The 18680-nt window shown below is 36.4% G+C and overlaps 1 protein-coding gene across 7 annotated transcripts in view; it reads left to right on the forward strand.

Moving 5' to 3' along the window:
• Window positions 1-18680, forward strand: part of RERE (arginine-glutamic acid dipeptide repeats) — a 466101-nt gene that overhangs the window by 211142 nt on the left and 236279 nt on the right. For all 7 annotated transcript variants that reach the window (XM_069079575.1, XM_069079574.1, XM_069079576.1 and 4 more), the window contains 2 exons: window positions 7814-7919; window positions 11567-11663. In XM_069079575.1, coding sequence (XP_068935676.1) covers window positions 7814-7919; window positions 11567-11663 — 203 coding nt within the window. The remainder of the gene's footprint in view (window positions 1-7813; window positions 7920-11566; window positions 11664-18680) is intronic.

Below are 18680 nucleotides of genomic sequence, written 5' to 3' on the forward strand. Positions count from 1 at the left end.
TAAATTGAAAAGCTACACTATCTTTCTGGTTAATTTAAAAATATATTCTCAAGCCCAAAAGGTGTAATGGGGTGGGGGGGAGGAAGGGGGGTGGTTTGAATCCCTGATTGATGTAGTAAACTCAAATGTTTAAAAAAAAATAGAAGGGCTGGCTAGGTGGCACAGTGAATAGGGCACTGGCCCAGGAGTCAGGAGAACCTGAGTTCAAATCCTACCACAGACACTTGACATACTTATTAGCCATGTGACTTTGGGCAAGTCACTTAACCCCAGTTGACCTCCAAAAAGTTTAAAAAAACAAAACAAACAACAGACAAAAAAAAAAGGCTAAAAAAAAAAAGAATGCTTCTATAAGTCATGTAGTTTTTCTACAGTTGCACATACAATTAATTGTATTTTGTGCCTTACTAGTTGGATCCTTAGACTATATGAAGTCTATATTTGAAACTTTTCTGTCTGTGCTTACAATTTGGGTGTACCCTTGATATCTTTATTCTTAATATTCTTCCATGACTTTTTTCCAATTCCTTTTGAGATAGTTGAATATTTAGTAGTATTTCTAATTAGAATGAGGTATTGGGTTTTCTGTTTTTGGTTACTCTCCTATCCACTCTGCTTTTAAAATTAAAAACTTCTTTAATGGCAATTCAGTCTTCATTTCTTTTCCCCTATTCAAAAGTATTGAAGACTGAGTAGAAGAAAAGTATCTTATTCAGATTGGTGGGTTTTTTTTTTAATTGATATTTTATACCTCCTGCTTATTTTTCTACCCCTACTTGGAGAGCCATCCTATGTAACAAAGAATAGAAACTAACATTACTTATCAATTGAGTCATGGTATGTTCAGTGCTCCTCATGAAAATCCCTATCCTCACAACTTGCTCAAAGAAGGGAAAGAGGTACATTTTCTCCTGAATTCTTGATCATGATATTTATACTATATCAGTTTCATTGTCATTGTTTGTTGCATTTTTTAATAATCTTTTTTTTTTTTTTTGTGCTGTGTAATGATACAACCAGAGAGCTATAGCAGGAGTCAGAAAGACCTGACTTCCATTATGTCTTTAGACATTTAACTAGTTGTGTCACCCTTGACAAGTCATTTAACGTTTGTCAGAGTCAGTTTTCTCATATGTAAAATGGGAATAATTATAGTACCTTACTTTTTAGGGTTGTCGTGAGGATAAAAGAAGATAATGTTTTTAAAGTACTTCAGAAACAAGAAGCCAAGCTGGATTTTTAGCTTGACCTCAGCATTTCCTACTTTTATGATCTTGGGCAAATTACTTAACCTCTCTGAGTCTCAGTTTCTTTACCTATGAAATCTCTGTACTTCTTGCTTCTCTTTTAGACCATGAAGCACAACAGACATTCAAGAGGCCTTTAAAATCATCTAGAACAAAAAAAAGTTAAACAGATGCTTTAGGGAGTCGTAGAGTGTGTATTTAAACCCAGGTCTTTGGATATAGCAAATCTAGTGCTCTACAATAATTTTGCTACCTTCTATATCTTCTAAAGTTTCTAGCAGAAACCTTCCACTGAAGGTCTGTCCTGCTTTGTCCTCACTGCAACTTAGAGGCTCCTCCTAAACTCTGGAAGACCATGTCAAGGAAAAAGGGTTAAACAAGTTCAAATTGGGTCATAAAAGATATATATGTGGTCTTTAAGCGCTTTATCTGAGGACTAACCTAGTTAAATACTGAGGGACTTGTCCCCAGAGAGTTGACTGCTAGCTGTTAGAGTTATGTCTGATTTTAGACCTCTGCTAAGAAGTTGAAGGGGGGCTGTTGCTTTGTTCATTAGGTAGTGCTTCATACCAAAGGACCATAGATTGTTCAAGCATTAGATATTAACTTTGAAAATAAAAATATTGTCTTAAACATTCTCCAAATAACAAAAAAATATCTTTTATTAATAGTGTAGATCCTTAAAAATGAGCAAATGCATGAAGTGGTTTAAAGAGAGGTCTGGTTAATGATAATTGTGCAGGGAAAAAGTCAGGAGGAAAAAATTCTTAGGAAACTAATTAGCAGATTTACAAAAGAAATGAGGCCTATACTGGAGAGAAGAACTGTATTTCTACTGGAGAGAAAAGTTGTCGTTCTCTTTTTAATTTCCTCCATAATTTTATCCAGTCTACTTTTCTATCCCTAAAGCAATTTTAATTTTTTAAGTTCATATATCAGCTTTTGTTTTTATGTCACCTTTGTTTCCCAATGCTTACCTCACCCTTCCCATTCAGGGAGCTACCCATTCAATAAAGAATATAAAATTTTAAAAGTATTTAAACAAAATAAAAACATCTCTCAAATTTTCTACTGTGTGTAATATTTTCATGATCTAAACTCTCCTACCTCTGCCAAGCAGGGAGGAAGGGAGGTATATTCTCATCTCTGTTCTTCAGGGCCAAGGTTCATAATTAAAATTATACAGCATTCAAATTTGTTTTTTTGTTATTTTTGTTTACATTACCTTGTATTCATAGGCTATCTTGATTTGCTGGTGCACGTGACATTTGTCTATTAGTTTATATGTCTTCCCATACTTCCCAATATTCTCGATGTTCCTTTTTGCTTATTTTACGGTAATCTTTGAGTAAATTAATGCCATCATAGTTTCTTTAGCCATTTCCATTCCTTAGGAATCTACCCTCTTTCCGTCCCTCCCCCTCTTCAGGGTTATTATATGAGGTCCTTTCAGAAACACTTTGTTGTATATGGTGCTATTCTGGCTATCTTTGGTTTTCTTTAGGTTTCTGCCTAGCAGGGGGATTTCTTAAAGTCTTTCCTGCTTCAGTTTTGTCATCTGTATGTAAAATCGAGATTATACCTATCTCGTAGTATTGTTGTGAGGCTCAAAGGGGAAAACATATAACATGCCTTGTAAGCCTTAAAGCATCACCTCTTGTTTTATTTACTTTCTTAGCATAATTCCACATTGAATTCTAGAATATTTGTATAAAGTAACAGCTTCAGTAGCACTGTATTCATGTGGTTTGCTCTCTCACACCTCCAGCATTGACCATTTTTGTTTTTTTCTCATGCTTGTTGATTTTTGCAGTGTGAGGTAAAATCTCAAGAGTTGTTCTGCTTTGTATCATTTATATTGCTTTCAGTAGTCTATAATTCTTTTTTGGAAGGGGGAAGGCATGGTAATTGGGGTTAAATGACTTGCCCAAGGTCACATGGCTAGTAATTGTGTCACATGTCTCAGGTCAAATTTGAACTCAGGTCCTCCTGACTCCAGGTCTGGTGCTCTATTCACTGTGCCACCTAGCTGCCTCCATAATTCTTTTTTTGGAATTGTTTATTGATAGCCTTTGGCTATGAATAAAGTTGTGTGGGATAAAAGAGTTCAGAGTCTGAATCTGAGATTAGAAAAGGTCTTTATTCTTTCTCATGAGAAAGAACTCTGCCACTGTTGCCTCAGTTGGCATCTGCCAGGGAGAGAGTAACAGGTAGAAGCAAGCCCATGGTTATATAACCTTCTAATGCAGAAACCCAACCCCCAACTGGCCTTCACTCTCATTGGTAGGGAGGCTGGCCCCCAATGTAAGTGCGGGAATCTATCTCAGACACAAAGGACACAGAAACATGTGGGTGTGCAATGCGAGGCCAGAAAGGCAGTTTTATTCTTATTTGGCATATCTTGTGCTGAGGTGGCACTGGGGAGGGTCTCCATTGCTCTAAGTTCCAGATTCTTATAAGGTCAGGTGACTTCTAAGCGTGGGCCTAGGGATACTGAAGCCACTCTAGATTTGATTTTTCAGAATGGGGAAACTTCACTGCAAATTATCCTCACCAAGTCATTATGAATGAGTTTTGGTCTCATATATGTCTTACCATTGTGAAAACTGTATTTTTATTTATCATCGATGACTTCATTTTTGGGAAGTATTAGGATCCAGTCCTTTAATGAATTTTTTAAAATAAGTGTTTATTGATGCTTTTAAAAATATCATCTTAGTTTCTACTACTCCGTCCCACAGAGCCATCTCATATGATAATATTTTTTAAAGATAAACCAAAAGAAAGGAGAAAAAAACCAAATTGGTAAATATTTCAAAAAGGTCTGATAAATATGTGCAGTATACAACACTTTTGGAGATTCCACCTCTGCAAAAGGGGGGGTAGATGAGAATATTTTCTCACATTTTTATTTTGAGGCAAGCTTGTTGTGGCTGATAACATGATGGTTTTATTATGAAAATCCTAGTGAGTCTTCAAAGAAATTGAGGATAGTTGTCTTTACTAGGTGAAGATAATTAATTTATCAAAAGATGAAGGCCACAAAATAAATCCACATAAATCAATCATGTTCCTATGTTATTGGAATGAGAGATGGTAAGAAATTTGGCAGAATTTACACTTAGACAAGGATATTACCACTTTATTTTAAAATAGGTTCAAAATGTATACACATAACTTGAATATTAAAGATGGGGGGAGAAAAAAGAGGGGGGAGGGAGAGAAAGAGACATGCGTGAGTTGGCTACATAACTTTCCCAACTTTGAATGGAAGATGAATTCTTAACCAAACAAGTGTTGGAGGGAATTACAAATGATAAATTAGATAATTTTCTCAAGTGAAATGAAAAGATTTTGCACAAAATAAATACATTTAGTTTAAGAAGAAAATATCTGTACATCAAATACTTTACTAAGGGGGTGATATCTAATATATATTGACAAATAGCAGTAAAATTTTTAAAAATTTGAATCGAGAAATGGTTAGAGTATATGAATAAAAGTTCTCAAAAGATGAGTTGCCAATGATTAACAATCATGTAAAAGAATGTTTATAGTAAATAATAATGAGAAATGCAAATCTAAACCTTGAATTTTCACATCCTATCTAGAAAATTAGTAAAGATAGAAAAATTTGGGATAGTCATTACTGAAGAGGTTTTAGAAAGACAAGCCTACTAAGGCATTATTGGTGGAGCTGTGAATTGGTACAACAGTTCAGGAAAGTAATTTGTAATTATTCAAGCTAGATAACTAAAATAGCCATATTTATTGCATTAGAATTAGTACAAGTATTGACAGAAAAATTTTAATTAGGTACATTAAGTGACTAAAATAGCTATATCCACTGACCCAGCAATTCCCTCTTCTAGTCATTTGCCATTTATACAGTTTTCTCAGCCTGATTTTGTCCTTATCCTTCAACTGAAGCAACCCTCTCTAAAATTATGAGTAATCTCTTAATTTCCAAATATAATGATTTTTTTTTCTCAGTCCTTGTTCTTCTTGACCTTTCTATAGCATTTGACCCAGTTAATCACCTTCTCACTGCTTTCTCCTGGTTTTCTTTTCTGCCTGACTTCTCGTTTTTCTTTGCTGTTTCTTTATCTGTTTATATTCACTAACCATGGATGTCCTTGAAAACTTTTTCCTCAGCCCTCTTTACTTTTTTCTTTATATTTTTTTGGTTATCTCATCTGCTGAGGGTTCAGTTATCATCTCTATGTAAATGATTCTCAGATCTTAAGAATTCAGCCTTTGTTTCTTGTTGAACTACACTCTTGCATCACTAGCTTGCCTTTTGGGTATTTTGAACTACATGTCCTGTTATACCCCAAAGTTAACCAAACTCATTATCTTTTCTCCTAAACGCTTCACTCTTCTGAACTTTTCTATTTCTGTTGAGGGCATCACTACCCTCCCAGTTACCTTTCAGGTTCATTGTTATCCTTCAAGCCTCAAGCTCCGTTTACATAGCCGTCTGCTGCCAAATACTTTAATTTCTATTTTCATGACATATATTGTCTATGTCCCCCTTTTTTTTACTCCCATGGGTAGAACCCTATCACCTACCATCTAGACCATTGAAGTAGCATTTTAACCACTGTCTTTGCTTGAGGTTATTGCCCCTTTTCCTGTCACCTCGGGGATCAAAGAGAAAATTCTCTTTTTGACTTTCAAAGCCCTTTACCACTTGACCTCCTTCTACCTTTTTCTTTTTCCTTCCTCCTTCCATATATTTTGTGACTCGGTGACACTTTTCTCCTTGCTGACCCTTCCTTGCGCAAGATACTTCATATTTAGACTTTTTGACATTTCTTCTGGATGTTCCCCATGCTTAGAAGACTCTGTCTTCTTATCTCTCTACTTGTTGGCCTACCTGTCATCTTTTAACTTCTAGTTAAAATTCTCCCTTCTGTGATAAATCTTTCTTGATGCCTGTGTCTTCATTCTATTGATTATTTCCAATTTATCTGGTTTGTACATTATTGTTTTCATGGTTTCTTCCCCATTAGATGGCAACTCATTGAGAACAGGTCTTGTCTTTAGTCCTACTTTGTATCCCCAGCATTTAACACAGTATCAGGCAGGTTATAGGTACTTAATACATGTTTAATGACTTTCTGACTCACTAAACTATATATTCTATAAGTCTCTGGCCTCTCTCAGTTCTTCCTTACTCATGCTTTTTGATTTTTTTCTCACCATCTTCACATTCCTTTCTTTTCACTGAAGTCACCAAGTATCAACATATGTGTGGATTTAATTTTGAGAGGTTCTTATTGAGTTCTTTGTTGAAGTTTTCTTCTTCTTTATCATGTACAATTGATATTGGTTCATAAAGTTCTGTTATTTTCGTGGTAGAGTTTTTGCACATATAAATCAAAGCGCTGAAGTACATGTTTAATAAAGTCCATTCTGTCAAACCTTTTGGGGTTTTTGCCTTTCCATGAGCTATTCATTTTTCTTTTTTCTACTCATTTCATTTATAATGAAAGTAGATATGATGATTCCAGCTTCTCTACTAGTATGTTCCCATGTTGATCATTAAATAAAGGTCTCCCATTTAAAGCTCTAGCTATTAAGTTAGTGTTTTTTAGCAGTCCTCTTCTTACAGTTCATATTCTGGTCCCACTGCTTTGTCTTCGAGTCTTTGTGTTCTTCCTGTCTGCTCAAAGTTCCTATATCTGCCTGTCACAATTAATCTTTTTCTTCAAATGCAGATGTCACTTCCTCCACGAAATCTTTCCTGATAATTTCTGTCACCTAACTTAAAACTATTTTTAGGATCCTTAATCTAGAGTTAGAAGGGATATGTTTACTTTTCAGATGAAGAAACTGAGGCCCAGGGAATTAAAGTGATTTGGCCAAGGTCATATTGGTTGTCACTGTCAGGGTCAGGCTTTGAGCCTGTGCCCTTTGTATCCAGAGTCCTTTGCCTTTCTTCTATCTTACCTCCTCCTCTCCCTTTTTACCTTTCCCAAAAGCATTTTGGACCTATCGTGTGCCCCCCCTCAACTTTGTCTTGTGTTATATTTATGTAAGTTCTTGCTTTCCCATGGGCTCCCCTTTCTATCCCAAAGAACATAAGCTGTTTGAAAGTGCCACTGTGATATTTTTAATCTTTATCTTTTATCTCTAATAAATTGTCTTTTCTAGTGGTTCTTAATGCATGTTTGTCCACTGGATCAAGATAGGAAGGAAGAAGATACGTTTTTATAAATTTTGTCATAAGGTACAAAATGTAAAAGGTTTTCTGATAAACTAGGCTGTTCAACTAAAGCTGTTAATCTAGACATCACAACTTTGGCATGTTCTGATTGATCTTTTGCATCAAATACTATGTAAATGACCATTACTCAGAGCTTAGGTTTTTGTTTTGAGGTAGTTTTTATTTTCTTTTGTCTGTTTTTAAATAATAAGATCTGACCTACAGGTAATTAATGAACTTGTACCTCTTGCTTTCTTTACTGGGACCCCAAGGACAAAAGTGCTAAGTAATCTGTAGTGAGTATTCTTGGTGTTGTGCATTTCTTTCCAGTAATGCTTTAGATTTTCTTTTTCAGAGCAAGAGAGACCATCTTCTTATGAATGTCAAATGGTACTATCGTCAATCTGAAGTTCCTGATTCTGTCTATCAGCATTTGGTTCAAGACCGGCACAATGAAAATGGTAAATACTGCCCCCTACTGTTAATGCCATCTAGTGTTTTCAAAGGAGCATCCAAAGAAAAGTTATTCAATAGTAGCACAGGAAGTAAATCAATATTAAACATTAGTTCAAAACCTTCAGTTTTCTGTCAGCTGGAATCTAAATGCCCAGAACATTCCAGAAAGAAGTGTGGGTGGGGTGTTCGATTTATAGATTACGATATTATACAACTAATTCATTTGTTCAGACTGCAGAAATTGAAAAGGGGGGGAATCTTTTTTTTTACTTAAATTAAAAGTTTTGTGTGTTATGTAATTTTTGTAACACCAGTAAATTTTGAGGTACATACTCTTGATATATTTATTTTTACAAATAGGCTTTTCCCAAGATTTATGTCCATCATGTGAGTGCATGTGTGTGTGTATATGTTTGTGTGTTTATTTTACCCTTGATATTTTGTTAATTTAACTTTTCCTTTAAATTGCTATTCAGAATAGTCAAGAATTTTTACACCATTTTCATACCTAAAAAATCTCCCCTACCCCAACATTTTGACCTATAATCAAGATTGTAAACCCTATAGCATTATATTTTGTTACTTTTGCTTCTCTTCCTCCCAGCCCCAATATTATGAAAAAAGCTACAAAACCTATTAACTTTTTCAGATTAATATTGATGTACATTAACCTCAAAAGAAAACGTACTGTTGTTTTAAAAAACTATAGCTTACTTCTTTGGAATTTATTACTAGATTAATTTTTGTTGATGTAGATGTTATCAGCACAATAGTGATAAGTTTGAGTATGTTTTTTATGACAATTGTGCTGTTATTTAAAAATTATTTTCTTGTTTCTTCCTATTCACAATAAAATTTAACCTTATGTAATGTTTTTCACAATTGCCAATGCAGCCTCAGTTCACTGCTTTTATAAAATACGATTCTCAAAACTGTCCTTTATCTAGCTTTTTAGTTTGTTCTACAGCTTTACTGTACATGTGTCTGTACCTATAGATAACAATAAATTTTCTAAGTTCACCATGTAAGTATTCAAATGAAATTTAGCAGGAACGGGACATCTCATCTTAGGCTTTTCTTCTTTGGATCATGAAGTGTTCATTCTGTTGAATACTATTCTTTGTAGTTTCATTGTATGTGCCCCCCCAAAATTGTGTGCAAGAGAGATCCTTACTCAAATAATATTCTGAGGCTTCTCAAGGTCGGAAGCAGAAAAGAATGGTTTTTTACTATCTTAAGAAAGGGCCACCCACCTGACAAATGGTCAGGGAGGAGAAGCAGTTTACAAAAGGAAATGGTGAAGTTATAAAGCCCTAAAGCTGAATTCTCCCCCACCCCCATTCTGACTTTTTCTTCCATTGGCTAGAAGTCAGGTGCACAATCTAAGCCTGGCAATCTACCCCCAGTATGAGAACAAGGAAACAGTAGACCATCCAATGTACATCTGAGAAAGCACTTCTGTCCTCATTTGGCAAATCTTATGTTGAGGTGTCCCTGAGGAGAAGGCTGACTCCCTATCGCTCTGAGTTTTGAGTCCTTATAAATCATGTGATTTACGGTGAAGGGGAACTTGGGCCTGCTTCCCACAAAAAGCCTTACTAGATTTTGGAATACAGTCTGAGAAGTTTTCACTTCTTTCACTCAATTATAATTATTTATTCAGAACTGAGTCTATAGTTTTCTTTTTAAAAATATTTTCTAGTTTACTAAAAAAGATTAAATTTGTAAATATATGAGTAATTTTTAAGATACATACTTAGATCCTGCTAGAGTATACTTGTTCTGACAAGATTTTTTTTCCTTTCCTTTATCAGTAGAGCATTTTCCCTGCCTTTGGTTCAAAGTTTCTTTTAGAATTCTGGGTTTGTAGGGGGGACCTTTAGGAGATCAAATTTTTCTTTGGATAGAATAGCAATAATGGGGAAGAACTAGGGAGGATGATTTTTGGGAACTGCAGTTGAAATTTTGTAGAAACATGAGAATAGTCAGTTTTTAGTAGGGTAAAGAAAACTATTTGGAGAAGGTCAGAAAAACATTTCTAAAATTGGATCTTTTGTAAATAAGAAATATAATGGGCAGAATTAGCTAAGATTCTATTAAATTGTATTACTTTTATTAAATTATTTTGATTGGGAACCCATGCCAAAGAAGTTGCAATAGAAAATACAGGTATGTTGGCTAATTTGCTTACTTTCAATAGAAAGTTAAATGTTAATAATCCTTAAAATGAACTTTTGAGGGCTTAGAGTTTGTGGGCTTTTGGGGGCAGATTTCATTTATCTGTATGCAGGTCTGTGATTCCTTGACTTGAGAATGATGAACTCACTCAATTTAATCGAATTATAGTTGCTTGTTAGAAACAAACCAAAGAGACTCCATTGCTCTGTAGTTTGGAATTGATAGCTTTTTCCCACTCTGTTGAGGCTTTATGTGTTTTTCAGTGATCAGGTCGCATTCTGTTCCTTTTTGCCTCCCTATTGCCTTTAGGATAAAATAAAAACTACTCACCTGACATTTAAAGCTTTCTGTAATCCATCTCAGCTTACCTTTTCTGTCTTATATCATTCCTCTTGATACTTTCTCCATTTCAGTTGGACTGACTTGGTCACTAGTAGTTGTCTTTGTCTTGCAGTCCATCCATCTATGTCTTTGCTTGCTTTTGTGCACGACTAGCTTTTCCCTCCCCAAATGTCCCACTTCTCCTCACTGCCTCTTTCTTCAGAGCATGGCTCACCTGCTTCCTCCAACTCAAGCATTTCCTTGACCTCTTTTCTTCTACCCTGATATTAGCAGTCTCTGGAAATTACTTTGTATAGTCTTCCAATATCCTTTTTTACATGTTGTAGCCCCCATAATAGACTATAAGCTCCTTGAGGTTGTAAACAAAGTTTCGTCTTTATGTCCCCGTTGTTAGCCTGGGGCTTTTTATACAGCAGGTACTTCATAAATGTGGTGAATTGATTTACTGTTGGCATAAATCACCATGTGAGAGCAGCTTGGCTTAGTTGATACGAATGGATAACTAGGGCCAACCTTAGAATCAGGAAGACCTGGGTTCAAGTCTTGCCTCTAAAGCATACTCCTGACATTGTACTTCCGTAAAGAAAGTGCCAATTTATAGCCCTGTGATAAGCCCTACTCCGCTTACCCTGATCCTTTAGAGCCAAACTAACCTCCCTGGCTACCAGTTCACTATTTGTTGTTCTATCCCTATTATATGGAAACTATTTGAATGCAAGAATTACACTCTTTTTTTTTTTTTTTTTACTTGTATCCCCAGTGCTTGACATATTGTAAGTGCTTAATAAGTACTTTCTTATTCTTTCATTAGTTAATTGCTTGAGTCTTACTTTGTGACCTAGGGCAAATCTTTTAACTGTACTATAGGCCACTCTCTTCCACCATAAATTACATGATTTGTCCATTTTCATTGATGAAAGGAGTTTCCACCTTAGAGGTTTCTCTTACTAATGAAGTCCTTTATCTTGATGCCCACCCTGTTCCCTTATGTGTGTTTAAAATAAAATTGGGGATTTTCAATGATTGTTTTTTTTTTTTAAATGGTGGTAATTGGAACAGGAGTTATGGTGGTTTGTTTAGGAAGGATGGATGTTTTAAGAACCCCTATCTTACACCCTTCTTTTTCTAACAGATTCTGGACGAGAACTTGTCATTACAGACCCAGTTATCAAGAATCGAGAGCTCTTCATTTCCGATTATGTTGATACTTACCATGCTGCTGCCCTTCGGTAAGTGGCAGAGTTTAGATGAAAGTCTCATATAAAGTAGAAGACATTCAATAGAGTGAAAAACATTCAGTCTACCTTGTTATCTTCGAGATGATTACTCCACTTATTGTACTTAATTATTTTAAGCATGTACGGTAATAGAGAGCAAGTATTTAATCTGGAAAGATGTGGCTCCAAAATTCTGATGCTGACATCCTGACTAATTAATATATTGTGTGGAAGAGGCTGTTGCATTTCATCTTTTAGAGGCCCATCCTTCTTTTGTAAATCCACATTCTCCTTTCCTTCCTGCTCTATCTTTTTTTTCTTACTTTCTCCATTTTATCTGACATTGCCTTAAAAAATGCTCACCCAGTTAAATTAAACTCGGAGTCCAAAACCATTGCAATGAGCTATAAAAACAGTTTGTAGAGTTGATTTAATTATGTGTTTTATGCTCAACAGGGGAAGAAACACCTTTTATTCTAGGTAGATTTTGTCTTTAAATGGCATGCTTTGGCCTTAGAAGTAAGAGGAGAAGGATAATTTTTTTCTTACAATAAAGAAATTTTTTTTGACCACTGTTGCCTTTAGATTATCAATAGTGGAATGGATATTGCCATATGTGGATGGAATAATCTCTCTAATAAAAATGTTCAGATGGTGTTTGACTGAAAGTATCTAGAAAGGGTTTTTCTTGTTTGAAGTCATTTCAATAAAGGCCCTTACTGCAAGGCAAATTATCGTTAACTTTTAATAGGGAGCAGGAGGCGTTGGGGGTTGGGAGGGAGAGTCTTTCTTTGGACTTAGAGAGCTTTAGAAAAATTCAGAAAATTCCAGTGTTTTGTGATAGTCTTTCATCCACATTCCAGGGTCTTTTTTTATCACTTCATGACAGTAATTTCTAACATTCAGTTTGCATGTTGGAAATGATACTAAATTAATGAGAAGTTTGCTTGAATTGACTGACCTAGTTTTTTAATTAGATTGGCTTAGAAATCAAGTGTGTAGAACCTTCCTTTATTTCTTTGACTCACTCTGCCTTCCTTTCCTTTTTTCTCTTTCCTTCCCAACTCCCTCAGTCTACCTTTTCCAGTTTCCCTTCCCCCCCCATCCCCCATTATAATATGACTTGGGCATTAAGAAGTTGAGCACTTTAGAGGTCTTTTGAAACAAATATGACATATATGATGTCATTGATCTTACGAGGCCAGTGTTCTGAGGTCATAAAACATTTTAGATTTGCAAGTATTTAAAGTTAATATTTGATCTGTATATTATGATGATTTTGTACTTCATTCTTCTGGGGGAATTTTTACTTGATTTCTAACACTTTTACGAGCATCATTGATCTAGTTATAATGAAACATTTCAGTTTGATTTTGGGATAGTTTGGCAGGGCAAATAGCTTCCTGTCTCAGGGCTGATTGGCTAAATAATTTAACATGATGTGTTCTTCCCTCTCCTTTCACACTTCTCTAGATTTGGAGTTTTGAAATGACATCAATGTTTGAGTTCCATATCCCTGAGCAGGTCCTTGATTGGACAGTTTGATCTCCATTGTTAAATATTGAGTTTGGTTTGAAAACATTTTGGCTATTTTAGGGAAAAAAAATGTTTTTACATAATTTTATCTTTTAAAATATTTTAGTAATTAAAATAAAATACAAGTACATATTGCTGTTTACAACAAAATGCAGCACAAAAATTATCAGTTATTTGATGTAATGTATTTATTATGTGCCTGGGAAGATTGTTTTTTAGTTAAATGCTTTTTTCTTATTGGAGTTATATTTTCTTTCTTTCTTTCTTCCTTTCGCTTTTTGGAGGGCAGTTGGGGTTAAGTGACTTGCCCACGGTCACACAGCTAATTTTTGTGTTAAGTGTCTGGGGCTGGATTTGAACTCAGGTCCTTCTGACTCCAGGGCTGGTGTTCTATTCACTATGCCATCTAGCTGCCCCCCCCCGTGGGAAGATTGTTTTTTTTAAAAATAGAGTGATCCACCTTCTCATCCTTAGATTTAGATAAGAATTCTTTTGTTCCTTAATAGAAAGTCTTGTTATTGGTGTCATCACAAAAGAAGTCACTCACCTGGTAGCCTTCTTTCTGAGGATAAACCTCTCCTAGTCTATTGCAAGATTATACTGGAAACTTCTGTACTTTTGGAGGATGTTCAGAGCTTAGGCACTACTTGGATATTCCTCATGCACCACAGCTCACTGCCACACCATAATGAAACATTAGAGTGGGAATTTAATGAAGTGTCCTTGACACGAGGTATTTGGTAGTCTTGGTTCAACTGGAAAACCACTTTTTTCTAGAAGTACTAAACAAGAATAGCTAGGCCTCTAGCTTAATAATTTTTTAGCTTGGTCAGTTTATGCTACCATTACCATCTGGAATATTGTATTGATGACACAGTGTCACAGAGAGAGTTTAACCTATTTAGGTCTCATGACCTCTTGAATATTAGTAAAAATAATTTTATTGTTTGGTAATGTCCAACTTCATGAGATTGTATAGGATTTTTTTAGGCAAAGATCCTGGAGTGGTTTGTCATTTCCTTCTCCAGTGGATTAAGGCAAACAGAGACTAAGTGCTTTGCCCAGGGTAACACAGCTAGTGAATTTCTGAGGCCAGATTCAGGTCATTTTGACTCTAGGCCAGTGCTCTAGCTGCTTCCATGTAAAAATAATAATAGCTTACATTTCACCTCCTCAATCTCCCCCAACCTCCCTCCCCCCATCTGTATCACAGCTAATAATAACTGCTGATTCTTAAAACTTGAAGATTTACAAGGCATTTCATATAAATTATTTAATTTAATTTAATCTTTACAACAAACCATTGAGAGAGAGAGAGAGAGAGAGAGAGAGAGAGAGAGAGAGAGAGAGAGAGAGAGAGATGCTGTTATTATCTCCATTTTCCAGATGAGGGAATTGAGATTTAGAGAGATTAAGTGATTCCCCAGGGTTGTTCATAATATTACTATTGTCAGAGTGGGTTTGGCTTTTCACATCATTTTGTCCTATAAAATGGTAATATGTGACTGCCCCTAAAAAGAATTCTTTCACTCTAAATTCAGATATTTTTTTTTATAAGTCTAAGCTAGATACAGAAATGTAACACGAATTTCATCAAGTTAATTTCTGTGTTTGTACAATTACCCTTATACTTCTTACCAGCTCTTTCTTAGCTTTTGAACTTTCCCTAGTCTTATGAGCTTCAGAATTCCTTAGAATGATGGACTACTGCTGTTTTATCATCACAAGATCATAGATATATTGCTAACAAGAACTGTAGTGCCCAACTAGGCCTTCACCTTCATTTTACAGATGCAACTCAGGGAAGTTGTGTAGTTTGCCCATGTTCATTCAGATTGTAAGAATCAGTAGCAGGAATCTAGGTCCTGCCTCTGAATCTAGAGGCAGCTCTCTGCCACCACATTTTTCTATCACAGTATTTTATGTGCACATAATAATCACAGACTCAAAGATTTAAAGGTGAAAAGCAACTCTGCTCATCTAGCCCAGCTGTCTCTCCTTTAATAGCTATGGGAGCCATGACCTATGGATATTACAGGCTTTCAGGTACCCAAATAGATATTAAGAGTCATCTGTAAAATTTGAACCTCAGATCCTCTCCAGAGCCCGTGCTCCTTTATGTTGCCATACTGCTTTTCCCCTTTAATCTACAGGGTTTAAAAGCAAAAAATGTCTTTTGTTGAAACAGGTTCAGTGCTTCCTTAGATCTTATAGAATGTCAACTAATACAGTTCTGTCACATATATATGTTTATTGTATGTGTATATGTGTATATAAACATTTATGTATGTATGGAACCCTAGAACTCCATTATCTGTTCCTGGAGATAGATTATTTTGAGAAGCCATTGAGAAATATGGTTTGAGTCATAGCATAATAGATCTAGACTTGAAAGTTAGTCCAGCCTTCTCCTTTTCTCACTGAGGGAGAGGCTCTGGTATGCTGATTGACTTGCCCAAGATGACTCATGGGATGTAGGTATAATACTCTTAAGAAAAGAGCTCTTTCCGTGAGAGCACACTGCCTCCACATTCCTTCACTTTTGTTAGCATATATTAAGCCCCTCCATATTTTAAGCTCATTTACCTTTGGTGTCCACCTATATCACCCAATTCTTACCTGTGGCTCCAAGAAACTGTAGCATGCACACTGGCTATACCCTAGAAAAGCATGTTGGCAAATGAGCTAAACCAGGTTGAAGGTAACCAATGGACTACAAAGTTGTTGGTGAATTAGTAGGATGTCTACTACAAGCATATGAAGACTTCCATTGGTAGAATGAGCAGATAGGAACAATTTGTCTGATGAACATGACCGCGGCTGAAGTAGGCATCATTAGCTGCCTAGACTTGGTCAAACTTTTGAGAAACAGATGTCATCCCCTTGTAATGTTAATGGGAGTTGAAGAACTTCCCTGCCCATTAATAGGCCTCACATGGAGTCCAACAAGAGAAGGTTAATTAGGGGAGGCTCGTTTTTTAGGAAGGCCCATGACTTTTGTAACTTTGTAATTAGGCAGTGGATCATGAGGGTTGTGATGCCCTCTGACCCTGAAGAAGCATATATACTCTGAGATTAGCATTTTGCTTTGGGGCCCACTCATTGGAAGAGTGTGCATGTAATTTTGACCAGATGAGACTCTGGGTAGCCATTAAGGACCCTCCCGCCCCCTCTCCTGATCTTTGAAAACTCAGATGTTGGTGCCTCTCTGTCTGGTAACTATGTATGTATGTAATGGTCAGACAGTTGGATCTATCTGTTGATCTGTGATGTATATTTTATTTAGTTAGATGGTTAGAAGCCCAGTCTGTTGGTCTTTATGCTATTATTTCTGCTTGTAATTTCTGTTTCTATTTTCTCTAAAGTTCAGAGTGCTGATTTTTCCCCCTGAACTAAGTAAATGATATATATGTTTGATTAAATTTGACCCCTTTTGAGGTGCTTTCCTTTAGAAAAGCAGAACAAGGGGTGGCCAGGTAGCACAGTGAGTAAGAGCACCAGCTCCAGTGTCGAGATGACCTGGGGATCGAATCCCGGGCTCCGACACTTAGCACCCACCCAGAAACACCTGGCCATGTAACCTTGAGCAAGTTACTTAACCCCAATTGCTTAGGGGCGGCCAGATGGCTCAGTGAGTAAGAGCATGTGCTCCAGTGTGGGGATGACCTGGGAATCAAATCCGGGCTCAGATACTCAGCACCACACCCAGAAATAACTGGCCGTGTGACCTTGAGCAAGTTGCTTAACCCTGATTGCTTTAAAAAAAAAAAAAAAAGAAAAGCAGATCAAAGAACCTGTGCTAGCAGCCCTCCTGTGTGCTGGTGTTATTGGTCTTACTCCCCCACAGCAGCTGTAAGCTGTAAGCATTGTTGTTACACCCCTGTATCTCGGTCGGGGTCAAATGTCCTGACCTTTGTCTTGCCACTGTACTTCGATGATTCTATAAGAAAAAGTGAGGCAACTCTGCTTTAGAAGCAGGTCAAGAAATCACCCAGTCATGAGATCATTGGTTCTCTTGGAAAATAAAGGAAGAACATCAACAGCATTAAACCCCTACTATTTTACAAAGTTCTCTTGATGTCTACTACCTGTGTATTCTTGGACAAATCACTTAACATGTCAGAGTGTCAGTAAGTTGATCTCTGATGTTATTTCCTACTCAAGATCTATAATAATCACTTTGATAGGTGCTGAAGATACAAAGGAAAACAAATGGAATAGTCTATGGAGGGTGAACTAGAGAGGAGAGATCAGTCAGTCAGTAAACATTTGTCAGGCACCTACTACATGCCAAGCACCGTGTATGTATCCATGCAAAAGACAAAAGACAATCCCTTTCTTCAAAGAGTTTACAGTTTAATGGGGGGGGAGGGGAGACAGCAGACGAACAACTGTATACAGACATTCCACATATAGGATAAATAGGACATATTTAACAAAGGGAATTTGCTGGAATTTAGAGGGATTGGGAAAGGCTTCCTGTAGAAGATCTATTATATTGGAACTTAAAGGAAGCCACTAGGTCAGGAAGTCATAGAAACCAGTAGGGGAGCACTCTAGGTGTAATGGACAGCCGGAGAAAATTCCTGGAGCTAAAAGATAGAGGATGTCATTCATCAAATAACTAGGAGGTCAGTGCCACTGGATTGTAGGGGATGTGTTGTGGAGTAAGTTGTATGAAGACTGGAAAGGCAGGAGGAACTCTGCCTTTTTTTATGATTTTTTTATGATTTTATGATTTTTATGTTTATGAGAGTCTTTGAATGCCAAATAGAGGCATTTTGAATTTGATTGCATTGCGGAAGTGATAATGAGTTTTCTCAGTAGGGAGTGGCATGGTTAGACCTGAGTTTTAGGAAAATCTCTTCAGGGGCTGAATCGGGGATGGGCTAGAGTGGGGAGGGACTTGAGGGAGATAAACCACAGGCTATTCCAACAATTGAGATGGGAGTTGAAAAGGGCCTGTACTAAGCTGATGGTAGTGTCAGAGGAGAGAAAGGGGCATGTTTGAGAGATGTTGTGAAGGTGGAATCGATAGGCCTTGGTAAGAACTTGGACATGCGTGATGAGGAATCTGGGATTATTTCTAGGTTGTGAGCCAGAGGGGCTGGGAATATTAGAAGGGACAGGAGAGTTTGGGGGGGAAAGATAATGAATATTGTTTTTGTACATGTTTTGTTTAAGATGTCTATTAGACATCTGGTTTGAGCTGTTTGAATCAGGGTCAGTAAAGAGTTTTGGGCAGGTAGATATGAGAATCATCAGAGATGTTTGTATAAGGTTACTTGCCTTTTTTAATAATGACTGATGATGGTTACTTTAATGTACATACATATTTAGTGCTGTATACAGAGTTGAAATTTAGTGTTGGATAATATTCATAACAGGTTATATTTCGTTAGTTCTTTATTTACAAAGTAGTTTCTTTAAGTCAAGTCTGTGAGGTGGATATTGCCAGTATTTTTATCTTCATTTTATAATGAGGAAATTGAA

Source organism: Petaurus breviceps, unplaced genomic scaffold (assembly GCF_028583685.1).
Source record: "Petaurus breviceps papuanus isolate PSGF00001 unplaced genomic scaffold, PetGlider_PUasm1.0 91041, whole genome shotgun sequence".
In the NCBI taxonomy this organism is placed as follows: Eukaryota; Metazoa; Chordata; class Mammalia; order Diprotodontia; family Petauridae; genus Petaurus; species Petaurus breviceps.